This window comes from Malus domestica, chromosome 03 (assembly GCF_042453785.1).
Source record: "Malus domestica chromosome 03, GDT2T_hap1".
NCBI lineage: Eukaryota > Viridiplantae > Streptophyta > Magnoliopsida > Rosales > Rosaceae > Malus > Malus domestica.
The window spans coordinates 25,413,525-25,438,706 of record NC_091663.1 but is presented as its reverse complement, the minus strand read 5'-3'; the positions used below and the strand labels follow the sequence as shown (position 1 = coordinate 25,438,706).

General features: G+C 38.9%; 1 protein-coding gene across 2 annotated transcripts; it reads left to right on the top strand.

The window, feature by feature from the left end:
* The first annotated feature begins 10,563 nt into the window (after nucleotides 1-10,563).
* On the top strand, nucleotides 10,564-24,326 carry LOC103405014 (probable WRKY transcription factor 20). 2 transcript variants are annotated; one of them, XM_008343986.4, is made up of 6 exons: nucleotides 10,564-11,372; nucleotides 12,968-13,132; nucleotides 13,657-14,194; nucleotides 14,289-14,454; nucleotides 14,537-14,695; nucleotides 23,572-24,326. In XM_008343986.4, the coding sequence occupies exons 1-6, from the start codon at nucleotides 11,136-11,138 to the stop codon at nucleotides 24,059-24,061; spliced, it is 1,755 nt and encodes a 584-aa protein (XP_008342208.3). In that variant the 5' UTR covers nucleotides 10,564-11,135; the 3' UTR covers nucleotides 24,062-24,326. The 2 variants fall into 2 exon arrangements, with proteins under 2 accessions (XP_008342208.3, XP_028955929.2); XM_029100096.2 differs by lacking the exon at nucleotides 10,564-11,372 and adding an exon at nucleotides 12,165-12,492.
* The last annotated feature ends 856 nt before the right edge of the window (nucleotides 24,327-25,182 follow it).

The window sequence follows — 25,182 nt, the reverse complement described above, 5'->3', positions numbered from 1 at the left end:
TATAAAAGGGACTCCTCACCCTCACAATTAGGGGGCTCTCACCCTCACAATCCTTTCACAAATAGAGAAACACTCTCAAATTCTCTCTTTCTCTGGGGGATTCCCCCTCACCCTTGTAATCCATACATACAGTTAGAGAGAAATACAATCAACATCAGTGTGGATGTAACCCAAACATTGTGGTGAACCACGATACATCTTGTGTTCTTTACTTTCTTGTAGATTCACGGTCGGATTTACGTTGTTCCAAGATCCCTCCAGTTTTGTGCATCAACAATATCATTATTGTTAAAGCTAATATGGTTGCGAAGAAGAGAAAAGCCGACAACTAGCTTTCTTAACTCTATTTTTTTTTTAATTTATCAATCTCAACTGTAATTAAATGGTGGCTTTCTTTAGTGTTTACTGGTCTTGGTCTCGCGGCATTTATGATACAACAAATTATTGAAAAGACACCTTTGTACTGAATAAGGATGGTCTCCCATGTCCTACTTAATTTTGTTGTGGTAGTGATGGGGGTGACACCTTTGCACTTGGTTCAGTGTCTCTAGCCTTTGTACCCCCCATCACTGCTCTGTGTTTGCTTTCCTTAGTTCTTGCCTCCTTGTAGGCCTGCATGTCTCTAGCCTTTGTACCCCCCATCACTGCTCTGAATTAGTGTATATTTCTTGTTATTAGTGAAAGTCTTTTTGTATCATTGAGTTTATTCATAACAAGGTGTCGTTTTGGTACGTCTACCAAACCCACAAGAATAATGTGTTGTTCCCAATGGTATATCTATAGATATTTGTTATGAGATGTGTTATCTACACACCCCTTTTTACTTCCCACACAACTCTCTCAATTTTCAGCCATCTAATTGAATGAATTGAAGAAGATTAAATGACAAAAATTAACGAAGGATGAGTGAGAAGTAACAAGGGGTGTGTGGATAGCACACCCCATTTGCCACATCTATAAACCACCATTAGCTTCACCCAAAGCTATAGAAATTGGGCATGGGTCTTTTGTCGAAAGAGTGTATTTTAACTCACACCCTCAAGTGGTGGTAATGCTTACCACCCTATTTATCACCGTTAGATGAGTTTGAATTTTGAGATTTGTGATTATTTATCACCGTTAGATGAGTTTGAATTTCGGGATTCGTGTAGTGGATAGTCACAAATCTCAAAATTCAAACTCATCTAACGGTGATAAATAGGGTGGTGAACATTACCACCACTTAAGGGTGATGATCAAAAATACACTCTTGTCGAATTGGAATGGTCTTATTATTTTATTTTATTGGGTGTTAGTATTGCTACTCTAAAAACTGTATTGTGCACTTCTCACAATTCTATTTTTCTTACAAAATCAAGAAGTTTGAGGTGCACAATGAATTTTTGAAGTGTCAATATATATCAACACTTTTTATTTATGTCCAAACATGTTTGTGTACGTATTCTAGTTGCGTAGGTGGAAAACAATATTAAGAGACTTTTTGAGTGTAGCTTACACTTACAACCCATATGAGAAGAAAATCTCAGCTACTTCCTTGATGCAGAAAAGACCAAGGGTCTCGAAAAGACAAGGGATAACCTAGGAATCGCTCAACCAGGGGGAACGGAATCACTCACGTCTCTATGGAGATAGAACCTGGGAATCACTCGACCAGGGGCAACAGATTCACTCATGTCACTAATCGTGGATTCACTCATATGACCAAGCCTTACACTTGATTTAAGAAAGGAGAAAACTCTCTTCTTAGATACTTTTAATTTACTCAATTCGCCTCTTAATCTTACATATTAAACCCTTTAAATAGGAGGCTACCTTACATTGATAGGATAAATAATTTAATACTAAATATTATAGTTACTAGGCATCTAATTAAAACATGGCTTTGAAAGATGAAAAGTCTCCAACAACATGTTTAATGTAGAAACCATATTAATTGTTCTGCACTACATCATTCTCCTCTTCTCGAAAAAAAACCTGTCCTCGAGTTTCATTTGGTCTTCCTCGATCTTTGGGATGACCTTGCAGATTCTTCCACAACAACCACAACTAGGGGTGGGTTTGGTTTTTTTTATCAAAACCAAAAACTGAACCGAAATTACTATTCAGTTTGGTTCGGTTTTTCTCAGTTCAGTTTTTTTTTCCCAATTGCAAAAAAAAAAAAATTCTAAGAAAATAGGTTCGGCCATTTTGTTTATCACTTGTATCAACTCTCCTTCATCCACACCACACAAATTATTCTTCTAATTATTGTTGGCAACTTCCCCCCACCTCACCTAATAAATTACCCTAAAATAACCAACTAATATTGAATTCATTCATTAACATTGTTAACCAACTTGCTTAATCTTGTTAATTCATTTCAACCCTTGGAGCCCTAAAGATCTGTATCTGATTGAGAAAGCATAAAATAATTATGTGGTAGGAGATATAAATTTCAAAGAATGATTTGGATGAACTTAAAACAAGAGTGCAGAGCATGAAATCAGATAACAGTAACCAACAATAGTTTTACTATGTATATATACATCTAAAAATCCCAGAAAACCATCAAAAGCCCAAAAAACCATCAAAATCTTCAATCAAGACAAAGAATAATCAATCAAATATTACAATTTCTAAAACATCCCTATCTTCAATTCTGCATGCATTAATCTAAATTACAAGAAGTGAAAGTGTGAGATGATAGACTCACCGCGAGATGTGAGACTCACTGCGAGGTGTGAAAGATTGAGAGTGAGAACTGAGAAGGGTCGTGCCGTCGCGGGTCGCCGCTAAGAATGAGAGACAGAGAGTTTGAGTCTTTAAGATTGAGAGAGTGATTGAAGTCGAACTATCGAAGACCAAAAGAGAGAAAAGGCTCAGGGGCTACGCAAAGTCAAACTGGGAAAATGGGAGAAATGCGTAGGGTTACACTTTGGTGTAGAACGACGTCGTTCTAGGATACTGATAGGATTATGTTATTAATTAATTAATAAAATAATCAAAACGACGTCATTTTGAAGAACTTCGGTTTGGTTTGGTTCGGTTTTCAAACATCAGGAACTGAAACCGACCCAACCGGATTCGGTTTGGTTCAGTTCACCATATTCGATTCGATTTTTTTTTCGGTTCGATTTTTTCGGCCTTGGTTCAGTTTTTGGTCCGGTTTTTTTCGGTTTTTGGTTTTTCCAACCCACCCCTAATCACAACAGTAAAATGAAATTCACGACGATCAAAGTGTTCCAAGCCACAAAATATTCATGAAAACACCATTTCCCCATTCTTTCAAATGTTGTAGGCCCTAGTTCCTTCTTCTTGATTGAAAATGACATTCATCCACTAGAATGCATCTTGAAACCCGATCTGTGATAAATCTATAAATCCAACCTAGCTCTAAACTCCATTTAATTGTGTCTTCATAACCGCAACTTATCACATGAGTGGCCTCTTTAAGCATCACTGTTGGGCTTGAGAAAGAAGGGACACTGCCTTGTTCCATCCATGTTGAAGTCACAAAAATAGTAGACTGTCTAAAATTCTTTTCAAAATTCATTTGGGACATCAGTAGCACTTTGCCATCATCCATTCCTTGTAGGTTTGAAGCATCTCCATTTGCATCATGCTTGTAGTACTTTGAAAGGTTTTTGTAGCATCCAAAAGATGAATAGCAATCATAATTTACCATCTGACGGATGGAAGGCTCGCTGCCATCCTCATTAACTTCATTCACAAGATGATTATAGACTTTGTCTTCATCAACGTACTCATCGTAAATTGGTGGTAAATTCCAATCGACAAAACTAATTTCTTCAACAGTGTGCTCTTCAAATAGATTGTAAATCATAGCCATGGTCTTCAACCGCAGCAGATAACCTGCTCTGATGCCACTTGACATAGAAAAAACCAAAGGTCTCAAAAAGACAAGGGGTAGTAACCTGGGAATCGCTCAACTAGGGGGAACATAATCACTCACGTCTCTATGGGGATAGAACTTAGGAATCACTTGACTAGGGGCAACAGATTCACTCACATGACCAAGCCTCACACTTGATTTAAGAAAGGAGAAAACGCTCTTCTTAGATTACTTTTAATTTACTCAATTTGCCTCTTAATCTTACATATAAAACCCTTTAAATAGGAGGCTACCTTACATTGATAGGATAAATAATTTAATACTAAAGATTATATTTACTAGGCATCTAATTAAAACATGGCTTTGAAAGATGAAAAGTCTCCAACAACATGTTTAATGTAGAAACCATATTAATTGTTATGCACTACATCATTCCTTGACGTACCCTATGCATATAGTTTGACTCATTTTTAGTCTAGTTAGAACTGACAATTTCTTACACGACCCGTTAACACGACATGAATATAACAAGTTTAGGGTCAACACGATAACTAATCAGGTCGTTATCGGGTCACACGGTAAGAACCCGTTAATAACGGATCCTTAATAGGTTTACACGAAGGTAACATGCGGGTAACCCGTTTCAACAAGTTAAGAAAAAAATTATTTTGATGATTTTTTTTTAATTTTTTTAAACTACTAAAAAAACTTACTACAAAATACAATAGTCATAGTGTATATGTATAAATTGTATATTAAATATGTAATATTGTAGTATTATTCTATATAATTTTTTTTAAAATTAAATTTTATTTATTTATTTTTATAGTATACTATAGGCAAAGAGTGAGATTAAAAAATTATAAAACACATTAAAAATAAAAATAACAAGAAATTTAATAACACCAAAAACATTGAAAAATTATAATAATTAATTTACAAGTATGCAAAGGCTCGTGGTAGCATCCTCTACTTTTTGAGTATGGGTACATTGTCGTTTGAATTTTTAAAAGTATACAAACCCTCATGAATAATATTTTTAAAGGAGTTCAAAATAAATAAAATTCATAATCATTAATGTATAAGTATGAAAAATGTGAAAGCATATATAAATGTGCAAGGTTCCCCAACCTTGAAACGCAATTCCCTTCATTTTGCATATTCTTAAACATTTGGTATCTTATACTAATGTACTAATGTTTTTTCTTTACACTCTTATTTTGGAGTATGTAATACTTGAAAGACAATCGTTTTTTTATGCTTTGAAGTGATATTTATGTGACGATGTTGCATGTATATACTAATTTAGTATTATATTTGCTATTTTTTTTGGGTCAAATTATGTTTTTCATTTTTATTATTTATTGAATTAAAATATATTTTCTTTATCAGGTCAATTTTGGGTTGGGTCATATTATCCGTTTGCTTTAACGGGTGTTTCATGACACGACCCGTTAAGATGTTGCATATGTCACGAAAACAATATGAACACGAAAAACACAACACGAATGCCAAGTCTAATTCTAGTCATGATCATTTAAATTTGGGAAATATCCAAAATGGGACAATTTCTTAATCTTGGGACATGAATAGGACAAACCGGCCATGCACACGCCATGCATATTATGCACAAAACCAAAATTACTAAAATACTCACATATAAATACTAAAAATTAGAACCTTATTGCATCAATGTTCTCATTTAGAAGAAGGGATATGGAGAGAGCTCTGTGAGCTCTGGGTTCTGGGTTGAGCTCATATCTCTAAGCTCCAATTTTGAAGAGACGGAAGTCCAAAGAGAGGTGAGAAGAGTGAGTTGGGTTTTGGGTTGACCTCATACCTTTGATTTCGAATAAAGGGAGGCAAGATGGAGATGAGAAGAGTGAGCTGGGTTTATTACCATATTTTTTGTATTGTAAGATGAAGTAATACATAGAAGTTAAATTAGGGTTTGTGCTTCATGTTGGGGCTTATAGGTTGTAGAATAAATTTCAGGTTTTGACGTGCTACAAAACTGGGATAGAACAATTTTTGGTTCAAGTGTTTAATTGCAGAAATTTGTGAAATTTTTTCTATAATGTGCATATGGTATGCATGGTTACATCTTAATATGAGAAGCAAGAATGTTCACTAGTTATGATACATGTATGTTGTGCCCTAGAATTTAGCGAGTATGATCACAACCTAGTTGGCCTCGGTGAAAGACAAAATTAAGAAAAAGCTTAGATGACGTTAGGGACCATGCTTGTCCATGAAATTACAACAACGAGTATCATGTTTTCCACGTGCACGATTAAGCGGTGATTGATATACGTAACAAAAAATTTCAAAGTGCCACTATAACCTTATATACGTAACAATTATGTTTTAATTGTATCCACTATACCAATAGGAAGCCGTTAAAGTTTCTTATTAATGTGAAAAGCAGCTTGTTGCTCAATCTCCAGTTATGTGCATATCATGTGCATGTGCATGTACTGTACATATGATGTGCATATAGTGTATATGGATATGTGATGACGTTAGTTTTCTGATTTCGAAGAGAGAGCTATGAGCTCTGGGTTTTTGGGTTGGCTTAGATCTATGAGCATATCATGTGCATGTTGTGTACATACAGTGAGCAAATACTGAAAAATTAATCCAACAAAACACCAGCATTTAATGACTGTGCTTTATTCCCACCCTCGATGCGAGTCTAGTGGTGGTGGTCTTAAGCCTCGATTGTTTGCCGTGTTTCCAAAAAATGGTCGAAAAACTCGCAGCCTAGTTGAGTTTCAATCTCAACGATCGGGGATGAGATTCGTAACAAGGCTAGGTGTTTTGGACTCGTGAGAACAAGATGAAATTGGTGGTGGCTTCAATTTGGATGGTGTTGGTTGGGACGACTGTGCACCATGTGTGCATAGTGAGAATTGGAGAGAGAGCGAGTGAGGGAGAAAGTGAAAGAAGAGGGAGGAGGGAGAGAAAGGGGAGAGAGAGAAATAAGAAAATGGGAGGAAATAACCCATTTATAAACGAGGGTAATTAAGTCAGTTCATGGTGTAAGAAAAATCTTATTTCTGTCTGATTGTTGTGCATGGCGTGTGCATATTTAAAATGTCCTATTTCTGTCCCAAGATTAAGGAATTGTCTTATTTCTGGGTATTTCCCTTTAAATTTTGACAAATTTAGGCTTTTGGTTTGCGGTTAAGTCCAAGTCGTAAATTTTGACAAGTCATTAGATGGAATTCAATCGATGTGCAGAAGTATTTTGGGAAATTTGGATAAATAACCAAAATTTGAACCCCATATATAATTATAACCACACTTTTAAAATTATGATAATTATAATCAAAAGTTGATAAGAAAGTACTAATATACCCTATTTAACCATATGTGTTTGCAATGTCTCGAGTTTTTCTTTCCATGTCAAGTGTTGTCACTGCGTTACTGCGCACTCGCATTGCAATGAAGACACAAGCTTCTTTCTTTTTATTCATCAAACACAAGGACAAGTTGCAGTAGCAACAGTATCACCTTCTTCCATATAATTTCCTCTTCAACCAACAACGATTCCATTTCATCCCCAAACCACCGCAAGTAGCCTCTCTCTTGAATTTTCTCCAAAATCTGACTGCATTTTGTTTAATTTATGGTGTTTTGGGATTGAAATGGTAGTTGGGTTATGATCATTCCGGAGACTCACTTGTGCTAGAGGCCAATTAAAAGCCAAGGTTTGTAAATTTGTAAAATTTCCAACTCCTAGGCTTTCATTTGTTTATAGTATCTCACTGGCTGCTATGGCGCTTTAGGCGTTGGTATGATGGCGATACGGAGCATGAGGAGTTGGGTTTTTGCGGATTGTTGCGTTTTTTGCGGATTTTTTTTGTATTACTTTTTAAATTAAAATTTTTATGGGTTTTTGTTGGGTTTGATGAGACTGGAACTTGGAGACTAGTACAAACTTGGTTTTGAGTTTGAAGCACCTGTTGTGTTTTTGGATCTTCTGAAAACCTTATTTTCAGGGTATATTAGTATTTTCATCTCAATTTTTGGTTATAATTATCATAAACTTGAAAGGGTGGCTATAATTCTATATGGGATCTAAATTATGCTTATTTTTCAAAATTTCCCAAGTATTTTATTGACAATATTTCAAATGCACACTAGTTTGTTTTAGGACAATTTTTCAAAAGTTTTCACTCCATCCTAACAAATAATCTCTAGTTAATCAATTTTCTTTACTTAAAATCGAAACAAAATCGTTTCCCTGTGATAAATTAGTACATGGAGTATATAGAAATATATTTGAAGATACGCCCATTCCCATGTCAGCTAATGACATTTTGAAGGTAAAATTCTGAGGGTATAACTCATTACTCCCACGGTTGATGGTACCTACGTTGATAAGAGCACTCTCACCTCTATCAAATCCTTTAAGATCATCTTCAACCGATAAAATAAACTTAAAATATAAGCTTTAAAATCCCTCCAAACCATCTCCAACCATTGAGCTAAAATAAGCCTGGAGAGAAAGTATATCTCTGGGCTAGATTCTCCCAGGATTTAAGCCTGACTTAAATTATCTGTGTCACATCCCAGATGAGCTCTGTCCGCTTTGGGCCCCGACCACGCCCTCACGATTTTGTTTCTAGAAATTCACATGAGAACTTTCTAGTGGGAACTTTCTAGTGGGTCACCCATCCTAGGAATGCTCTTGTTAGAACTTACTTAACTTCGGAGTTCCGATGGAACCCGAAGCCAGTGAGTTCCCAAAAGGGCTCGTGCTATATAGAGGTGGGCATGTACATATAAAGCACATCACCCCATCTCCATTGGTCGACATGGGATGTTACAATCTGGATATACCAAACTGTCATATTTCAAACATTTTTTTGTTTCACATTACTTATAATCAAACGGCTGTGATAAAAGAGATCAAATCTAATGGTAAAAAAAAGATTTGATTGCCCAAAATTAAATTTAACGTCTAAAATAATTTAGGAAAATTATCTAAATCATATTTCACTTAAAACTTTATAAATACCTATGTATTTGTATGATTTTTAATTACTTATTAGAATTTTATAAAATTTAGATTAAAATGTTCACAAAAATAAATTAGGATAATCTACATAAATTTTATTTTCAAACAAGTTACTAAAAAAAAAGGCTAAAATCATTATTTAATAATCCCAGGCTAAAATTTTAAGCCATAAAAGTTTGAGGAGAAAAGCAGTTTCCAAGTGATGACTTAAATTTTTAAGCTTTATCCCCAAGGGTTAGAGATTGTCTAAGGATAGTAGATTAAATCCCCTCTCTCCCCCAAAACTCCTCCATCCTATTCCAATCCACTCGGCTTTGAGGTAGCCTAGTTGCTTACCTAGGCTAAAATCGACTAGCCTAGCCCCTAGGCCATGTGATGCAAGGTTGTCGCCACCTACAATTAAAAATACAAAAAATTAATTAAAAATACAAAAAAATTATAAAAAAAATACACAAATTTGATTAAAAACACAAAAAATATTAAAAATATTTTTTTTTGTTTTTGTAAATACCTATTCAAGTTTTTCCACCTTACACCACATTTCAATATTTTCAAATATTCTCAAATACTTCCGACCAATATTTTATTATCATCCGAAATTAAAAATAAAATTATTTTTTCTTTATTTTATAAAAAATTAATAATATTTTAATACAAATTGCTTGAGCTATTCAGTTTAGGAGTAAAGATGCACTTGTGCAATAACTGTTCACCAAAGGCAGTTACTATTCACTTGGGGGGATTGAATTGCCTATTGCCCAAATGGCTTTTTAGGGGTGGAAATGCTCTAAGACCCCTGCCATATTAGTGAAACTAACAATTCTCTTAACTTAGTTGACAAAATGTGGTAAAGTAGATTTGGAAATTTTTTGCATGATCCGTTACCCCGATACGGAACGATAAGAAAATCATAGGTTTTGGGTCAACTCGTTAACGAGTTGGGTCGTTATTAGGTCGCTTGTTAAGACAACAAGTATGTAACAAAAACAACTTGTTTGCCAGATCTAGACATTTGACATGACAAATTCTTGCATGACCCGTTAAACAGCTTTGAATTGACACGCAAATAACAGATTTCAGATCAATCTGTTAACGAGTCAGGTCGTTATCTGGTTACATGTTGAGAACCATTAAGATAATAGATTTGGCACGATACGATCCGTTAAGATAATATGTATGACACGAAACGACATAAAAACGACTCGTTTGCTAGGTCTAGATAAAGTGGGGCAACAAAAAAGCATACATAAGATAATGTAAGATATAATATAGTGTATGAGGCAAAGTGAGATTGTGTAAAAAGTATAGCGACATAACTAAAACTGTTATTTTATATAGGGGTGGGCAAAAGTATAACGACATAACTTCACATTTGGAATGGGCTAAATTTTCAATTTAACCGTTCATTAATATTAGTACCAACTTAGTAATTGATTCCGCTGTTGGACAGACAAAAATAAATTATTACAAACACAAAAAGAAAAATTTATACATGCGTATGTAATTATACTTTGTGTAGAGGAAGCTACATTTTGTGCCACTTAGTACTACGGTCTAGTGGTATTAATCTTCACTTGTAAAAAAACTACATTTTGCCACTTCAATTTTGCTATTTAAGGTAAGGAATTTAATCATAATCTATGTTTTTGACTCAAATAAATGGAGGTTTGTTACATAAATTCTCATATTTGAGATCTTCTATTCTCTTTTTCTACATTAGTGTTTTGTTTTGGTCTTGACTCAAAACCAATGCTTGCACTTACGACTGAAATATCAAATATGGTTCCAAATACTGAGCCTCTAAATTAGGTTTTCTGGATAAGGGTCCCTACTCCAACTTGGAAACCACTTTATTTGATCCAACTCAATGCAATCTTAGATTTGGATAATGATATTTCTACAAATAGATACTAGCATTCGAACTTGAGTGCTGGAATGGCACATCACTATTTTCTTAAGAAGTTTAGTATCGAATCCTAACTTAGCATTGATCTCGATTACGTTGACTCTTTGCTTATGATCAACTGATATAACTCGCGTTTACACAAAAAATCACAATTTAGTTTACACTCTTGCACGATTTTTACTCGGTACGCAGAAGAATACAGATCCAATGCAACAAGTCAACCTGCGTCTCTCTCTCTCTCTCCGTGACAAAACATTCCGAATTACCATTTTACCCTTCCCTGCTCTTGCCCTGTTCTGAACAAAAACGAACCCAGTAGTCCCCTCTTCCTTTGACTCCATCACACCACACGCTAACCCACCAGCCCTCCAATGGACGCGACCGCACTCGACCACCCTTCCGGACCCTCCGATGACGTCGATCCGGGTGATTTCCACCCCAGCTCCGAGCCGGCCTTTTACTCTTCTGCTGCTGCTTCCGGTGGGGCCAAGTACAAGCTCATGTCCCCGGCCAAGCTTCCGATCTCGAGGTCCCCCTGCCTCACTATCCCTCCCGGCCTCAGTCCGACGTCGTTTCTCGAGTCCCCTGTCCTCCTCTCCAACATGAAGGTTCGTCCGCTTCGACGTCGTTTTCCGATCCTCTTAATCTTTTTTTTTTTATTTCAATTAAATTAGCAAAAAGCAAATGCTCTTTTGAATCTTAGGTCGCGTTTGGCTGCTTAATTTCTTCTCTTTAGTTATTAATTTTTGAATTAAATGTAAGACTCTGTTTGGTTGCTGGGAAAATGAATAGGTAGGGACTTAAGTGTTGAAGTTATTTTACTGCCTTAGCCGCTGAGCTTCTGATTTGGGAGTGAGAAAGTTTCGATTTTGAACTTTTTCTTGGCCATTTTCTAGGTAACCAAACAATGGGTAGATAAGGGAAATGGGTTTGACGGCCTGAGATTTTACCACGTGGTATATATGCGATAGTGGGGAATTTGGAGGACTTAAAACTGATGTGATGTTGATGATGAGTGAGCTAGAGATGCTCCTTCTTTCAGAAAAATTTGAAAATTCCAATTACTATTTTCGTTTATTTTGTTGCATTACAGCGTAAGCTAAGAAGATGATGTGATGTTGAGTGAGCTAAGAAGATGCTCCTTCTTTCACTGCGAATGCTTGATTTTATTTATATTATGCCAATGGCAGTGAGATTTTATATGTGGGTGCTTCAGATGGGACCCCGAGATTCTGATGCTTTGTTGCTGTTTAAGAGTAATGTAATGGTAGTATTGGCCTATTGGGGTCTTTTCTCTTTATGCCCGTATAGATTGTTCGAAAGCAATTGCTTTCGGGAGTAATGGGGCTTTCACTTACAAGTCTATGAACTTTGTTGTTCTTTATTACTATTGACAGTGTTGTATTTTCACATAATGAATCTTTCTTCTCTTCTTTTTTGCTTTGTTGGTGGGTTCTAGCCTTTCTGCTTGTCGTTGTTTACCGTTGGCAGTGGATGCAAGTATGACAAAAACGTTTCTATTTGTGTATGTAGAATAAGGAATAAATGCATCAGCAAGGAGGTATAGGGAGTCTAGAGAGATTGTGGGTAAAGGCTGTGGGTAAAGGTGCTGTTAAAAGTTGTGATTGGCATGTGTTTTTATAGAGGTTATGACCCTCCATTGTTCTAATTGTGATTGGAGATGACATTTTTTGTTCAAAGCTTATTGCTATAACTTCAGTTATCTGGGTAATCGGTCTAAATAATCGCTCTTTCATCTTCAGTGGATTTATTTAAGATATGTTTATCTTCCTTAATAGTATTTGTTTCATTTTTGCTGGTAATGGACAAGCTTGTTAGAATATTTTGGTAATCTATGTTGGATGCTCAAATTCCATCTCTGTTAAGAGATGCCAATCACGACCATGCCCAAGTGATTCTCGGAGTTTCCTGTTATTGGACAGATATGTAACAGCATGCCAAAGTACTGCCAAATTCTTTCCATCAAATTAAAAGGGCTTTAAAGTTGCAGGGATAGCTCATGGGGCTACATTTTCTTGTCAAGTTTCCTTATAGCTTTTGTTTCATGAAGAGTCTTATTTTCTCCCACTCTAGTTTTACGAGATTTTCCTTTTCTCTACATGCCTCGTTGCTTGATTAAAAGGTATCTGGACCAGGAATTTTGTGACATATTTCTTGATTTCTACTTTTTCTGGTCTTGCAGGCAGAACCTTCCCCAACTACTGGGTCCTTTTTGAAGCCTCAAATGTTGTACGGATCTCTGAGTTCTACTACATACTCAGCAACCACAGTTTGCTCGGATTTCAATACCTCGGATGAAAGAAATTCTGGAAGCTTCGAGTTTAAGCCCCATGCTAGATCAAATATGGTAATTTGTATGGATTAGTGGTCCATTATTCTTTCATTAGTTGCGTCCTTGACTGATATGTTTTATCTATGTGAGGAAAGATACTAATTAAATGGTGGCCTCGATCCTAAGTTTAGCTGATTGGTCTTTGGCCAATTTTGTGCTCTAGCTTAAACTTGCAATCAGTGGATGTCTGCTTGACGCTACAAAATCTTATAAGATCCAATTCTGAAGATTAACTGATTTATTTAGTCTCTTACCATTATTGTTTCATTGCTTTTCTGTCTATCAAGTGCTGTAGGATGAGTAATTAAATTTGTTAGTGTGAAATATACTTTATTTGGTTTTTTTTTCGATATTGTTTCTTAAAGATGCTTTATAAGAAACAATGTTTTCTAGTGATAGACTCTCGTCGAGATGGACTGTCATATTTCTTTCTAAATTGTAGAACAATGATATATCTTCATTCAAGTTCTTTATATATCTGCAAGTGTGCCAAAGTGGTTGTAGAATACTGGTTGCCTAATGCTTTACAATTATTCAAGGTTACTACAGATTATAACCACTATAGGAATGAGCAGCCTGTGCAAGTCCCAGGTCAAGCTGAGCCTCAATCACATGCATCACCAACTTTGGCTAAAAATGAGATGGCAGTCTCTTCAAATGAATTGAGTTTATCTGCACCTGTTCACACTGGAGGAGCTAGTGCACCCGTGGAAGATGATTCGGGTGACTTAACACAGAGGGAACATCCACATCCTGGGGTCCAAACATCTCAGGGTGATAACAAAGGAAATGGGCCTTCAGTAATATCCTCTGATGATGGGTATAACTGGCGAAAATATGGACAAAAGCATGTTAAAGGAAGTGAATTTCCTCGCAGTTATTACAAATGTACCCATCCTAATTGTGAAGTGAAGAAGCTATTTGAGCGATCTCATGATGGACAGATAACAGAGATTATCTACAAGGGTACACATGATCATCCTAAGCCTCAACCAAGTCGACGATATAATACTGGTGCTATGATGCCTGCTCAAGAAGAAAGATCTGACAAGGCTTCATCATTGACTGGTCAAGATGGTAAGCGTCAGAGTAATTCTCATAAGCTATTTAATGAATAAACTAATGTTCTTCTATCATCTCTTCTAATTTTGTTTTTCTTCTCTAATTGTAGACAAACCATCCAGCATTTATGGGCAAATGTCTAGTAACAATGAGCCAAACAGTACTCCTGAGCTCTCTCCTGTCACAGGCAATGATGATAGTGTAGAAGGCACAGGCTCACTGTCAAATAGGTTGCCAGATGAGGTTGATGAGGATGACCAATTCTCAAAAAGGAGGTATAAATATTCAAGAAATGCTTATGTTTTTCTAGTGTTGTTCATTTTCCCTAACTAACAAGGTGTCAAATTTGTTGAGCAGGAGGATGGATGTCGGTAGCATTGATGTCACACCGATTGTTAAGCCTATCCGAGAACCACGAGTTGTTGTTCAGACTCTCAGTGAGGTTGATATATTAGATGATGGATACCGCTGGCGCAAATATGGTCAGAAAGTGGTGAGGGGAAATCCTAATCCAAGGTATGGCTAGGCTACTTCTCACTGATTTCATCTGTTTCAACATGTAGCATCAGTGCTGATTTGATAACTTTGTGAGTACTCATAAAGTAGTTGGGCTTTCTTCTGTTATGGTTAATGGACTGAAAACTAAGGTAAGAGGGAACAATAACATTCATGCAAAAAGTAAAGCCCAATGTCTCTGCTACGGCAGCTGTTGTTCGAACCATCATGATCTTGTATGGATGGCCTATGACAGTTCGCCCCCCCCCCCCCCCCCCCCCCTCTTCTGGCCGTATCATGCTCCAGGAAGAAATTTGGATAATTTTCTTAAATCTAGTATAAAGCACTGGGTCTGACAGTTGATGTCTTTAGAGATTAATCGTGCAGGCAAATATGCAATTATGTGTTGGTACTTTTACAGTTCTTCCCAATTAGTTTAACCGAAACTTGCCTTCATCTCCCCAGCCACTTCCCCCTTTTTCATCTATGAAATTAAATAGTTTAACTGAGACTCTGCTTTTTAAAGTGAATATTCAGAAAGAAGTCTTGAACAATGGTACCTTCACCAAGATTGTCGTGGTACTTTTGAATATTGCTCAATTGGCCCGAAGCTTGACTTCACTAATTGTGTAAAGGGTCTATCAAAAATCTTCTTGAAGAAGCAAGGAATAAAACAATAATTCTAGATCTCTTCCCAAAATTGAACTAGCCTATAACTTTTAACCACAGATGTAACCTCCAGCATTTTAGAGAAACCTCAAGCATGCTTGTCTACTAATTAGCTGCATGCTGTATTTGGTCATCGTATATGTATAAATCACAATGGTGGTTCTGAATAACTAGGAAGTGTTTCTATTTCCACCCGGATGCAGTGTTAAATGAGCAAGGGGGCCATAGAAACTTCTTTTCGAACGACTCCACTCAAAGTTGTTTGGGAGCATATGCTCCTATCAACTTTACCCGGGACACACAAAAGAAGTACTTTGATCCTATTAGACGGGGGAGGGTGAAGAAGCTAGGACAGAAGGGTAGAGTTCAAGAGAGCAAAATGCGTTTAGGAACGTGGAATATAGGAACCTTAACGGGAAAATCTATGGAAGTAGTGGAAGTTATGGTGAGGAGAAGGATAAATATTATGTGCCTACAAGAAACTAAGTGGGTTGGTAGTAAGGCAAAGGATCTAGAAAACTCAGGGTTTAAACTTTGGTATTCGGGCACAAATAGAACGAGAAACGGTGTTGGCATCATCGTGGACAAGACCTTGGTACAAGATGTTGTAGATGTCAAGAGGGTAGGAGATAGAATCATGGCAATCAAGATTGTAATAGGACAAGAACTTATCAATGTGATTAGTGCGTACGCACCTCAAGTAGGGTTGGATACGAGTTCGAAGGAGAAATTTTGGGAAGATCTTGGAGACTTGGTGCAAGGAATTGCTCAGACGGAGAAGTTATTTATAGGAGGAGATTTAAATGGACACGTGGGCAGGGAGACAGGCAACTATGGAGGTTTTCATGGTGGCCATGGTTTTGGGGAGAGAAACGAGGATGGGGAAGCTATCTTGGATTTTGCAATGGCATATGATCTCTTCTTAGCCAACACCTTCTTTAAGAAGAGAGAAGAACATGTGATCACCTACAAGAGTGGGTCGTCCAAAACACAAATAGATTTTCTTCTAATGAGGAAAGGGGATCGTATAACTTGTAAGGATTGCAAAGTTATACCAGGAGAGAGCGTGGCTAATCAACATCGCTTGTTGGTGATGGATGTACATATCAAAAGAGTAAGACAAAAGAACAAGACTTGGAAGTGCCCAAGGACTAGATGGTGGAATCTAAAAGAAGAAAAACAAGCCATTTTCAAAGAGAAGGTAATCACCCAATGTGTGTGGGATAGAGAGGGGGAAGCTAGCCAAATGTGGGATTCCATGGCTAGTTGTATCCGAAAAGTAGCAAAAGAGGTATTAGGAGAGTCCAAGGGCTTTGCCCCACACCAAAAGGAATCTTGGTGGTGGAATGAGGAGGTACAAACAAAGGTGAAGGCTAAGAAGGAATGTTGTAAAGCCTTATACAAGGAGAGGACTGATGAAAATGGTGAAAGGTATAGAAAAGCGAAGCAAGAGGCGAAGAAAGCTGTCAGAGAAGCTAAGTTAGCGGCTTACGACGATATGTATAAACGACTAGATACCAAAGAAGGAGAGTTGGATATCTATAAACTATCTAGAGCAAGGGAAAAGAAGACAAGGGACCTAAACCAAGTGAGGTGCATCAAGGATGAGGATGGAAAGGTTCTTGCTACAGAGAACGCGGTTAAAGACAGATGGAGAGGTTATTTTCATAATCTTTTCAATGAAGGACATGAAATGAGTGCTTCTTTAGGGGAGTTGAGTAACTCAGAAGAGTGTAGAAACTACTCTTTTTATCGTCGAATCCGGAAGGAAGAAGTGGTTGTAGCTTTGAAGAAGATGAAGCATAAAAAAGCAATAGGCCCAGACGATATACCAATCGAAGTTTGGAAACTTTTGGGAGAGACAGGTATAACATGGCTCACTGACCTTTTCAATAGGATTTTGAAAACGAAGAAGATGCCAAATGAGTGGCGAATGAGCACTTTGGTGCCTATCTACAAGAATAAGGGCGACGTACAAAATTGCATGAACTATAGGGGTATTAAGCTAATGAGTCATACAATGAAGCTCTGGGAGAGAGTCATTGAGCATAGATTGAGGCAAGAGACACGGGTTTCGGACAACCAATTCGGGTTCATGCCAGGGCGCTCAACCATGGAGGCAATCTATCTCTTACGAAGATTGATGGAAAGATATAGAGATGGGAAAAATGATTTACACATGGTCTTTATAGATTTGGAAAAAGCGTATGATAGGGTCCCAAGAGACATTCTTTGGAGGATTTTAGAGAAGAAAGGAGTACGAGTAGCATATATCCAAGCTATAAAGGATATGTATGAAGGAGCAAAGACTGCCGTAAGAACTCATGAAGGACAAACCGAAAGCTTTCCCATAACTGTAGGATTACATCAAGGCTCATCCTTAAGTCCTTACCTTTTTGCGTTGGTAATGGATGAGTTAACACGACATATTCAAGATGATATTCCTTGGTGTATGCTTTTCGCAGACGATATAGTGTTGATAGATGAAACTCAGGAAGGGGTAAATGCAAAGCTTAACCTTTGGAGAGAAGTGTTGGAATCTAAAGGTCTTCGCCTAAGCCGATCAAAGACAGAATATATGGAGTGCAAGTTCAGTGCAAATGGAGGCCAAAACGAGTTAGGGGTGAGGATCGGAGATCAAGAAATACCAAAGAGCGACCGTTTTCGTTACCTAGGATCTATCTTGCAAAAGAACGGAGAATTAGATGGAGATCTCAACCACAGAATACAAGCTGGATGGATGAAGTGGAAGAGTGCATCCGGCGTGTTGTGTGACCGCCGTATGCCACTGAAGCTCAAGGGAAAATTTTATAGGACGGCAATAAGGCCGGCGATGCTGTATGGCACAGAATGTTGGGCGGTGAAACATCAACATGTACACAAAATGGGTGTAGCGGAGATGAGGATGCTTCGTTGGATGTGTGGGCACACGAGAAAGGATAAGATTAGGAATGAGGATATCCGAGGTAAAGTAGGAATAGCCGAAATTGAAGGAAAGATGAGAGAAAATCGGTTACGGTGGTTTGGACATGTGCAAAGAAGGCCTACTGACGTTCCGATTAGAAGATGCGACTATGGGACAGAGGTTCAGGGCCGAAGGGGTAGAGGAAGACCTAGGAAAACTTTGGAAGAGACTCTAAGAAAAGACTTAGAGTACTTGGATCTAACGAAGGACATGACACAGGATCGAGCACAATGGCGTTCTAAGATTCATATAGCCGATCCCACTCAGTGACTTGGATTTTCCAAGTCTCCAACCGAGAAGTTTTCCTCATTCGGGAAATTAAGAGAACACTACCCCAACCTACATGCTCCACTCAGAAAGCTTCAACATACAAGCTTTAACAAAAGAAAATTCAAAGAACTTAGCGAAGAAGGCTTTGGTGTATTTAACACAATACGTTGAAATGAAGGAAAGCTTATTTATTGATATCCCCGATAAGCTACAAATATGTACATATACATGAGTCAAAATAAGCACACAAGAGGGAGCCTTCACAAAGGTTGCTTATGAGAAGTCTCAGCAGTCGGTAGAGCCCCAGAAAGAGAAGGCACCGGAGGGGGATCATTTGGAGCCTCAGTATTGGACAGAACCCTAGAAGGAGGAGGCATCAGAGGTTGATCATTTGGAGCTTCATTACGCGGTACAGCCCCAGAAGACGAAGGCAATAAATGCCTTTGGAACAAACCCACAAATCTCTGATGATCAAGTAAAACCTGACCATCAGTTTCCTTCATCTGGTCAAGCTTCCTCTTCATGTTTGTAGCATAGTCATGTGCGAGCCGGTGCAACTGTTTATTCTCATGCTTGAGCCCTCTAATCTCCTGTTTGAGACTCATCACTTCAGCCGCCAATGATTCAACTTGGCGGGTTCGAGCAAATAGGCGTTGGGCCATATTAGACACAGAACCTGCACACTGAACACTGAGAGCCAGCGAATCCTTAACAGCTAACTCATCAGACCGTTTGGAAAGTAGTCTGTTATCTTTGGGAGTGAGAAGGTTCCTGGCCACCACCGCAGCGGTCATATCATTCTTCATCACGGAATCCCCAACGGTAAGAGGACCAGTAGGGGAGACGAAGGATGGGCGCCATATGTTGTCTGGAGAAGGCGGGGCTGCCTCTTCAACAAGGTTCAAGTCAAAACGACGGTCGGAGGGGCCAGACATTTTCAAAGGTGTTGAAGAGAGAAGAGGTCGGACAAATCAAGATCTTAGAAGTGCAAGAATGAAGCTTCTACTGGTGGAGATTCAAGTGTGCTTTGGAACTTAATGCCAGCCCCTATAAAAATCTGCACTCGACGAAGCTTCAGAAATCGAAGAGGCGCCTGCTCAGAAATCGAAGAGGCGTTTGCTTTCTCAAAAGTTGGGCTGCTTAGAGATCACGAGGGTTGATCTCAGAAATCGAAGAGGCGTTTGCTTTCTCAAAAGTTGGGCTGCTCAAAGACCACGAAGGCCGATCTCAAAAATCGCTCTGACCAAGAAGGGTAAAAGAATAGCAAAGAAACAGCACTAACAAAGTTTAGACCCATAAATTTTGAAGGTCTAGCTACCATATTATTACCCACAAGGGTAAAGGAACAGTACCACTGCTGGATAATTGGAAAGTCCCTGTGTGTCAACCTCTGTGCTTCGTGGCAAGGTAGACTAGCAAACATGCCCAACCTTTACTCACATTCGAGAAAACACTCCCAATAAGATTGCTTGCTCCAAAATCGAAGAGGCACCGTCCTCCGAATCTCGAGAGCCAGACTCCCAACATGACTACTTTCTTAAAAATCGAAGAGAGGGTAAAGGAACAGTACCATTGCTGGATAATTGGAAAGTCCCTGTGTGTCAACCTCTGTGCTTCGTGGCAAGGTAGACTAGCAAACATGCCCAACCTTTACTCACATTCGAGAAAACACTCCCAACAAGATTGCTTGCTCCAAAATCGAAGAGGCACCGCCCTCCGAATCTCGAGAGCCAGACTCCCAACATGATTACTTTCTCAAAAATCGAAGAGACACTGCTCCCCGAATCTCGAGAGCCAGACCCCCAGCATGATTGCTTTCTCAAAAATCGATGAGGCATCGTTCTCCGAATCAATCGAAGAGGCGCTCGCTTTCTCAAAAGCTGGGCTGCTCAGAGGCCACGAGGGCCGATCTCAGAAATCGAAGAGGCACCTACTTTTCTAGCCTTGTCAACACCTGTCACACGCACACTCAGCTTTGCAGAAATTATGGGCATTCTGTCGAAGACTTCTGGTGAAGTAGAAAGCACATGAATCTTACTGTTCAATCACCCACTTCCCACACGCAACAATAGCTCATGGGTACCACAAATAACTTTGCCAAAGTTCTCTGCCAAAGTTGAGCACGTGAAGCTTGCAGCTCCCACTACATCGCTCTGACCAAGAAAGGTAAAAGAATAGCAAAAAAACAGCACTAACAAAAGTTTAGACACATAAATTTTGAAGGTCTAGCTACCATATTATTACCCACAAGGGTAAAGGAACAGTACCACTGCTGGACAATTGGAAAGTCCCTGTGTGTCAACCTCTGTGCTTCGTGGCAAGGTAGACTAGCAAACATGCCCAACCTTTACTCACTTTCGAGAAAACACTCCCAATAAGATTGCTTGCTCCAAAATCGAAGAGGCATCGTCCTCCGAATCTCGAGAGCCAGACTCCCAACATGACTACTTTCTCAAAATCGAAGAGAGGGTAAAGGAACAGTACCATTGCTGGATAATTGGAAAGTCCCTGTGTGTCAACCTTTGTGCTTCGTGGCAAGGTAGACTAGCAAACATGCCCAACCTTTACTCACATTCGAGACAAGACTCCCAACAAGATTGCTTGCTCCAAAATCGAAGAGGCACCACCCTCCGAATCTCGAGAGCCAGACTCCCAACATGATTACTTCCTCAAAAATCGAAGAGACACTGCTCTCCGAATCTCGAGAGTCATACCCCCAGCATGATTGCTTTTTCAAAAATCGAAGAGGCATCGTTCTCCGAATCTCGAGAGCCAGATACCACAGACCACTTTTTCAAAGTGCTCTGACAGAGTTAAAACATGTGAAACTGGCAGCTCCCACTACCGTGCTATGACCAAGCAGGGTAAAGGAATAGCATTACTACTTGTTGTTAGGGAGACTCCTATATATGTCGACCTCCATCCCCAACGGACAGGCAGACCTGCAAAAATGCTCAACCCTTCATCATATCTGAGAGGGCACTCCCAACGAAGCCTTTCGAAATATTCAGCTTTCTTTCCCCCCGATAATACCTCTGCAAACAAGCTATACTAGAGCAAGAATATCTCATATCATCAGGGTTAAAAGCAAGAGTATCCCATATCATGCTTTTTCCCTGTCTTTTCTTTTGGCCTTGTTTTTACCTGCAAGACAAGGAGAAAGAGAGCAATCAGTCAGCACTTGGAATCAAGCTTCCAGCCAGGAACTGACTGCCTGGAACCCCTTACCTGATTACTTACCTGGCATTGCTCTCGAGTACTCATCTTCAACATCTTATGTTTCCAGGGAAGATTCCGCATCTGCTTGAGGAACAGATAGGGCAAGTGCGAAGGATACAAGGAAGCATGTGGAGACAAGCGTAACAGCACACGTGCCGATACATTCATTACTCTGTCAAAAGCAAAAGTATCCCATATCAGCAGGGTGGAACGTACTCTAGATTTGATGGACTTGTTTTGACCCTCAAATTCTTCAGTCGGCCTTATATTCTGGAGGAAACCAGAAAACCCTCCAGCTCAGTTCAAGAATAAGCCTGTGGAAAGTTACTTCTTCAAAAGCAAAAGTATCTCATATCATCTCTTCTCATTTTTCTTCTCTTTATCCTTCATGCTGCTGCAAGATGGGGAGAAGGTGAACAATCAGTCGGAGCTCTGATTGCTTACCTTGTCTGTCACCTCTTTCAGCAGACCCCCTAGCTCGGCGACTTGGGGGACTCCTACTACATGGTTTGTATCGCGCTTGACCAAGCCTGAAACTACAAGTAAGCTTCAAGTGAAATTGATACATTACCTTGTGCATCTCCACCAGTTAAAGATACCACCCCTGGATGGAGGAAGAGTACTTCCAGAGAAGATGCCACATCTACCTATGAGACAGATAAGGCAAGTCAAGACGACACCACACTCCGATACTTAGAAGTTTCGTGATTACGAGATCATTCTCCCACAATATTTCCTAATGTCATTTGTACTAAATCATTCACTTGTACTCACTAAATGAGAGCTTGAACCTATGTACTTGTGTAAACCCTTCACAATTAATGAGAACTCTTCTATTCCGTGGACGTAGCCAATCTGGGTGAACCACGTACATCTTGTGTTTGCTTTCCTATCTCTATCCATTTATATACTTATCCACACTAATGACCGGAGCAATCTAGCGAAGATCACAAAAAGCGATCGTTTTCGCTACCTATGATCTATCTTGCAAGAGAACGGAGAATTAGATGGAGATCTCAACCATAGAATACGAGCTGGATGGAAAGAGTGCATCCGGCGTGTTGTGTGACCGTCGTAGGCCACTGAAGCTCAAGGGAAAATTTTATAGGACGGCAATAAGGCTAGCGATGTTGTATGGCACAGAATGTTGGGTGGTGAAGCATCAACACGTACACAAAATGGGTGTAGCGGAGATGAGGATGCTTCGTGGGATGTGTGGGCACACGAGAAAGGATAAGATTGGGAATGAGGATATCCGAGGTAAAGTAGGAGTAGCCGAAATTGTAGGAAAGATGAGAGAAAATCGGCTCCGGTGATTTTGAACATGTGCAAAGAAGGCCGACTGACGCTCCGGTTCGAAGATGTGACTACGGGACAGAGGTTCAGGGCCGAAGGGGTAGAGGAAGACCTAGGACAACTTTGGAAGAGACTCTAAGAAAAGACTTAGAGTACTTGGATCTAACGGAGGACATGACACAAAACCGAGCGCAATGGCGTTCTAGGATTCATATAGCCGACCCCACTTAGTGGGAAAAGGCTTTGTTGTTGTTGTTGTTGTTGTTGTAGGTAATTGACATCATGGTTAACTTCAATTACAAATCGGATTAAGAACATACCACAAATATATAAAATGGGGTGATAATAGAAGCACTCATAACTAGGTACTACCTTTAATTTAAAGTAAGTGTATGAACTCCTATATGGCTCGACTCTTTGTTAACTGCAATTCCCAAAAGATTTATGTGGTTTCTCATCGTTCTCATGTGTTATGCAGGAGCTATTACAAGTGCACCAATGCTGGATGCCCTGTTAGAAAACATGTGGAGAGGGCATCGCATGATCCAAAAGCAGTTATAACTACATATGAAGGGAAACATAATCATGACGTCCCTACTGCAAAGTCTAGTAGCCATGACACTTCAGGACCAACAAATGTGAATGTCCCGTCGAGAATTAGACCAGAAGAAAGTGACACCATAAGCCTTGATCTTGGTGTTGGAATGACCTCTGGTGGCGAAATTAGAACCAACGAGCACCTGCAACTGCACTCTGATCTTGTGGAACGGCAATCTCACACTAATTCCAATTTCAGGTTTGCTCAAAATACCCTTGTTTCGACATACTATGGTGTTCTTAATGGTGGCATGAATCAGTATGGATCTAGGGAAAACCCAAGTGAATCACGCAGCATCGAAATTCTACCTTTGAATCATTCCTCGTACCCATATCCACAGAACATGGGAAGAGTACTAACAGGTCCGTGAAATTTCTTACGATGAAGCCAACAGAAATAAGCTGCTTCTCCCCTTCTTTTGGCACAGGCGAAGGTCAAAAGGGCATCTCAGTTTCAGACCGAAAAATAAAAACAAAGGTATGTCTATTTCAAAGAAAGAGGTATTATAATTAGGTGCCTGCTACAAAAAGCCTTCTCTGTCCAAGAAATGTATTTGTAACATTAACTTGTAAGGGAATACTAGCATGTACAAATACGAATCAATATTAATATTATATTCAGAGCCTTTGACACCATGTGTTGTAATTCAAATGCTTAAAATGTTCAATTATTGCAAGAAAATTTTGTTTCTTTTCGCTTTTATGACGGGATTTTAAAAGTATAATTAGTACTCACCGAGCTGCTGCTTTAGAGCCTTAAGTTTGCTCGGCATGGTGATTCCTATTGCTAATGCTTGAGCAGAGGTGGATGCCGGAGCACGTTGCAGTCTGCTGTCATTTGTGTCCGAAAATGGTGATACTGTCTGTTGCTGCCGTAGATGATTAAGTTTTCATAAATGTAGATGCAAGAAGTATAATGCATCGTAAAATGACGGAGTCGAAGATAAGTTGTGGGGATGCCCTCCCGTAATTAATGGTCCGAGTGTTGTATTCAGTCAGGATTTTAAATGAGTTTGTGAAAGTCTTGGGTAATCATCAGGAATCAAGAGGAGTTTATAAAAAGCAATAAAAATCATATTCGATTAAGATTTTAAAGAAGTTTACAAAAGTCTATATGTATTACAAAAATCATTGATTTTAAAGGATTTCTAAAAGTGATAGATTTTACCGGATTAAGGGATTATGAATAAGTGTGACTATTTAATAAAAAAGAAATGAAAAGGATTTGGACCAACGAAGGTCCCTCTTTAATGTATGTGGAAATTTAGGAATTCGCAAGTCAATATAAGATAAGGTTATATCACCCACAAGGAAACGATGGGGCCGAAGCAACATTTCAAGCAGCCTCAAAACCGTCCTGAGGGTGTGGAACTCCATAGAAACGCTTGAGAAGTATAGAGAAATGATGAAGACATCCAAAGAGAGAATTTACGAGGCATCTAAGTAGCACGGTAGATGGAAACGAGCTGTTGAGATTGTATGGTAACGGCAC

Coding starts and splice junctions, on each gene's coding strand:
- LOC103405014 (XM_008343986.4), top strand. CDS start 11,136: ATGGACGCGACCGCACTCGACCACCCTTCCGGACCCTCCGATGACGTC. Junction 11,373..12,967: donor TCCTCCTCTCCAACATGAAG/GTTCGTCCGCTT, acceptor CTGGTCTTGCAG/GCAGAACCTTCCCCAACTAC. Junction 13,133..13,656: donor CCCATGCTAGATCAAATATG/GTAATTTGTATG, acceptor CAATTATTCAAG/GTTACTACAGATTATAACCA.